Raw genomic sequence first — 5,000 nt, 5'->3', positions numbered from 1 at the left:
CTCTCTCTCTCCCTCAACCTCTCTCTCTCTCTCCCTCAACCTCTCTCTCTCTCTCCCTCAACCTCTCTCTCTCTCTCTCTCTCTCTCTCATATTATATTATTATCATATTTGTCTTTTACTCTATATCATGTTCAAATATGAAATAAAACCAGTACACACAAACAAACGATTCGTCGTCCTGACCTGTTAAAATGATCGAATAGATGAAGTAGGCGCTGAAGGCGCACCTCTCGGCCATGGAGCCCGAGACGATGGTGGCGCAGGTGGCGGCGAACACGAACTGGAAGAACCAGAAGGCGAGGCGCTCGTCGGGGACGCCGACGGAGGCCCAGTAGACGGTCCCGCAGAACATGTTGCCCTCGCCGAAGGCCAGAGCGAAGCCCACGAGCCAGTACGCGATGCCGCCGATGACTGCAGGAGGAACGGGTCTTAGGCTTCGGTACAGTTTTGGTTAGTGGAAAAATGGAATGAATATACATACACATCGATACACATGGCATACGTGCACACATTACATACACATACACACATATACATAACGAATGTCTTACCCAAAACCATAATCTGAATACCATTAATGCCAACGCATACGAACAATGTTTTTTTTTTTTTTATGCTGCCTAAATAAAACCCGCTGAAAATATCCCGCTCCAAGTTAACTAAATAAAAACCTCAGTGACGGTGACTGAATAAAGCCCGATAGAAGTTTACTGAACAAAAGTTTTAAACCACGGTAATAAAATTAACTTAATATATGACGTATGTACAGTGATCTCCTTCGAACACATTTAAACCACGACAACAAAATTACCTAAGTGTATGACATACTTATCTATCTTATCTATCTATCTTATCTATCTATCTATCTATCTATCTACCACCCACCTATCTACCACCCACCTATCAATCTGTATATCTATTTATTGTGATTCTCATCGAAAACAACCAAAAGCGCAAACTTAAGAGCTTTTTTTTCTGCTCTATAAAAAAAAAAAAACAATTGACAAGCACGCACTGTCCATCACGAATACCGGCTTCCTCGTTTTTTTTTTCGTTCCGCCCAAATTACACGAAAATTGGTCCTTCCACAAAGGCCTTGTTCCTGTCGTCATGCAGTTAAAAGAAATCTTGATTTACGTTATTACTTGTTTCCATATACAATCTATTGATGATTTCAACTGTGGCATATTGTAATGTACTGAAGAAAAATTCTATGTGAAATTCCTTTTGGTGTTCTGGAAATAAATACTTTATCGTAGCATAGTGAAATACTTTAATACTCATGTAGTGGGGTCCCTAATCGAAAAAAGAAAAAACGGGAATTTACTCAAATGGATAAATGAAAATAAAGTGTATATATAATTTTAAATGGTTTAATAAATTATTTTGCCACTAAGAATATCTGCCGGATGACTATCATCTTCAGAAGGGGAGGATTCTATAGTCAATGTAGACAATAATAATAAACAACAAGAAGTGCACGTTATTTCTAGTGCATTCTGATTAATCTTATTATTATTATTATTATTATTATTTTTTTTTTTTTACAAGTAAACAAATATTTGTATCCGTTGAAATAAGTGAATACTTGCCCTTTGTTGTCATGTAGGCTAGATATTTTCATTTTAAAAAAAAAATAATAATAAAAAAAAAAAAATAAAAAAAATAAATGGCTTAATGTTTCGGTTTTACTCTCTAACAAAGATTAATCTGACTTGGGACAACGGTTTACTATATTCAAAATCTTCAATATTGATCTTCACACCTACCACGTATGATACATGACAGAAGTGCATTAAATACTGAACTGGTAGATTATATTGCAAGGCAGAACTTGATCGTTATCATCAATGAATCAAATCAAATATTCAAGCACTAAACCTTCACAAAAATCGGTAAATCTACAGTGAGAACTCGCGAAGTGTGCCAACAGCAATACAAACAATTCAACAATTTAAGTTTCTAAAGTTTACTCCTACGTTGCGATTGGTCAGGAAAGAGAGAGAAAAGCAAAGAAAAAGTTTACCGGTTTCTTGCGCCCCTGCCTCTTTCTTTGCCACAGGTCAGGTAGCAAATTGTAATATAGCCAACACTGAATGATATACACCTTTGCAACAAAATGTCTATGCGAACAGCAACAAAAAATAAATCTTCGTTTCTCAAACCAATCAAGGGTCGACGTCGCATCGGAGAATTATGTATTTGTGGATATGAAATTCACTTTGACGTAATTTTTTTTTAGCGTAACCGAGCCACAAAGCGGAGATCTGATAAATCGACTCATCAGGTAGACAGACTCATCAGGTATACAGACTCATCAGGTAGACAGACTCATTAGGTAGACAGACTCATTAGGTAGACAGACTCATCAGGTAGACAGACTCATCAGGTAGACAGACTCATCAAGAACATGCATGACTAGAACACAATTGCAATTAGCAGGTGAAGTACAAGAAACATATTGAAACCTTACTTACTATGGCATAAATAAACGTAATATAACAACTTCCTGACTCTTCTCTTTTTAATGCTGTGAGAGCAACTAGGAAAAAATACTGATATTTATACTAGCAAGTTTTCACATTCCAACGGAACATGTGCTGCTGATACTCCTAAGGTACAATTTTACTCCCCAATAATACTAAGACTTGTTTGCGACTACATTGGTCATTGGTAAAAGCCTTATGATAAAATCATACACATACTGCATGATATACTCGATATCTGATTAGAAATCGCCAAAGCAAAGCGAAAAGACCTTTTCTCTTCTTTCTTTCTTCTTCTTTCTTTCTTTCCTTCTCTCCGTCTTTCTTTGTTTCCTGCTCTCCGTCTTTCTTTCTTTATTTCCTTCTCTCCGTCTTTCTTTCTTTATATCCTTCTCTCCGTCTTTCTTTCTTTCTTTCCTTCTCTCCGTCTTTCTTTCTTTCTTTCCTTCTCTGCGTCTTTCTTTCTTTCTTTCCTTCTCTCCGTCTTTCTTTCTTTCCTTCTCTCCGTCTTTCTTTCTTTCTTTCCTTCTCTCCATCTTTCTTTCTTTCTTTCCTTCTCTCCGTCTTTCTTTCTTTCTTTCCTTCTCTCCGTCTTTCTTTCTTTCTTTCCTTCTCTGCGTCTTTCTTTCTTTCTTTCCTTCTCTCCGTCTTTCTTTCTTTCTTTCCTTCTCTGCGTCTTTCTTTCTTTCTTTCCTTCTCTGCGTCTTTCTTTCTTTCCTTCTCTCCGTCTTTCTTTCTTTCTTTCTTTCTTTCCTTCTCTCCGTCTTTCTTTGTTTCCTGCTCTCCGTCTTTCTTTCTTTATTTCCTTTTCTCCGTCTTTCTTTCTTTCTTTCCTTCTCTCCGTCTTTCTTTCTTTATTTCCTTCTCTCCGTCTTTCTTTCTTTATATCCTTCTCTCCGTCTTTCTTTCTTTCTTTCCTTCTCTGCGTCTTTCTTTCTTTCTTTCCTTCTCTCCGTCTTTCTTTCTTTCCTTCTCTCCGTCTTTCTTTCTTTCTTTCCTTCTCTGCGTCTTTCTTTCTTTATTTCCTTCTCTGCGTCTTTCTTTCTTTCCTTCTCTCCGTCTTTCTTTCTTTCTTTCCTTCTCTGCGTCTTTCTTTCTTTCTTTCCTTCTCTCCGTCTTTCTTTCTTTCCTTCTCTCCGTCTTTCTTTCTTTCTTTCCTTCTCTGCGTCTTTCTTTCTTTATTTCCTTCTCTGCGTCTTTCTTTCTTTATTTCCTTCTCTGCGTCTTTCTTTCTTTATTTCCTTCTCTCCGTCTTTCTTTATTTCTTTCTTTCTTTCCTTCTCTCCGTCTTTCTTTCTTTCCTTCTCTCCGTCTTTCTTTCTTTCCTTCCTTCTCTCCCTCTCTCCCTTTCCTTCTTTCCTTTCTCTCTCCTATTACGCAGCTTCAAAAACACAAAAGGGATGACAATGTATTATGCACTGTCTCTACTAAAACAAAATATCGAATTGGTTGGGATGTTATTACCATGTGCAATATGAACCTTTCACCGTCTGTAAACAATACATGCATTTATAACGTTGATTTAATTTATCATTATCAGTGAGTCTACTGTTAACCACCGGATGGATGCCAAGAAAAAATACCAAACGATTTTTTCTCCATATTACTAAACGTAAATCTGGGATATCTTGACATTCAGCAGTTTCGTTCTGACATTGCGTATACCGACAGGAACAGCAAATTGTTATGGCAGTTATGCTAAAATCACCTGTGATTTGCGAGCGAAGTGGCGCCTCGTCCTGAGTAGCCTCTCAGTTTGGAATCTTATAGTGTGAAGGTCTAAAATATGACAAAGAAAATCTTCACAAAAGTTAATACATGAAATTCATGGAAGCGTATCTATCGTGAAGCTAGAACTATAAATTTGTTTTTCATTCGCATCGTCTACGGATATATATATATTTTTTTTTTTCAAAACGAAAGGAATACAAGAGATACAATCCATATTGGGGACACATACAGAGAGGGAGGGAGGGAGAGAGAGGGGGTTATGAGAGACCAAGTATATTGGAGCGGCGGCATGAGAGGGAATGGGTGAGAGGGAGCGAGAGATAAAAAGGGAGCGAGCGAGAGAGCGAGAGATAAAAAGGGAGCGAGCGAGAGAGCGAGAGATAAAAAGGGAGCGAGCGAGAGAGCGATAGATAAAAAGGGAGCGAGCGAGAGAGCGGGATAAAAAGGGAGCGAGCGAGAGAGCGAGATAAAAAGGGAGCGAGCGAGAGAGCGAGAGATGAAAAGGGAGCGAGCGAGCGAGAGATAAAAAGGGAGCGAGCGAGAGAGCGATAGATAAAAAGGGAGCGAGCGAGAGAGCGAGATAAAAAGGGAGCGAGCGAGAGAGCGAGAGATAAAAAGGGAGCGAGCGAGCGAGCGAGCGAGAGATAAAAAGGGAGCGAGCGAGCGAGCGAGCGAGAGATAAAAAGGGAGCAAGCGAGCGAGCGAGCGAGAGATAAAAAGGGAGCGACCGAGAGAGCGAGATAAAAAGGGAGCGAGCGAGAGAGAGATAAAAAGGGAGCGAG

The 5,000-nt window shown here is 39.0% G+C and overlaps 1 protein-coding gene across 1 annotated transcript in view; it reads right to left on the bottom strand.

The window, feature by feature from the left end:
- The window catches only part of LOC125035285 (putative ammonium transporter 1), a 27,787-nt gene that overhangs the window by 8,222 nt on the left and 14,565 nt on the right, over positions 1-5,000 (bottom strand). The window contains exon 3 of the mRNA XM_047627564.1: positions 185-412. Within this exon, the coding sequence (XP_047483520.1) occupies positions 185-412 (228 nt within the window). The remainder of the gene's footprint in view (positions 1-184; positions 413-5,000) is intronic.

This window comes from Penaeus chinensis, chromosome 19 (assembly GCF_019202785.1).
Source record: "Penaeus chinensis breed Huanghai No. 1 chromosome 19, ASM1920278v2, whole genome shotgun sequence".
Lineage (NCBI taxonomy): Eukaryota > Metazoa > Arthropoda > Malacostraca > Decapoda > Penaeidae > Penaeus > Penaeus chinensis.
The sequence above is the reverse complement of the archived record's forward strand: the minus strand, read 5'-3'. Positions and strand labels throughout refer to the sequence as shown.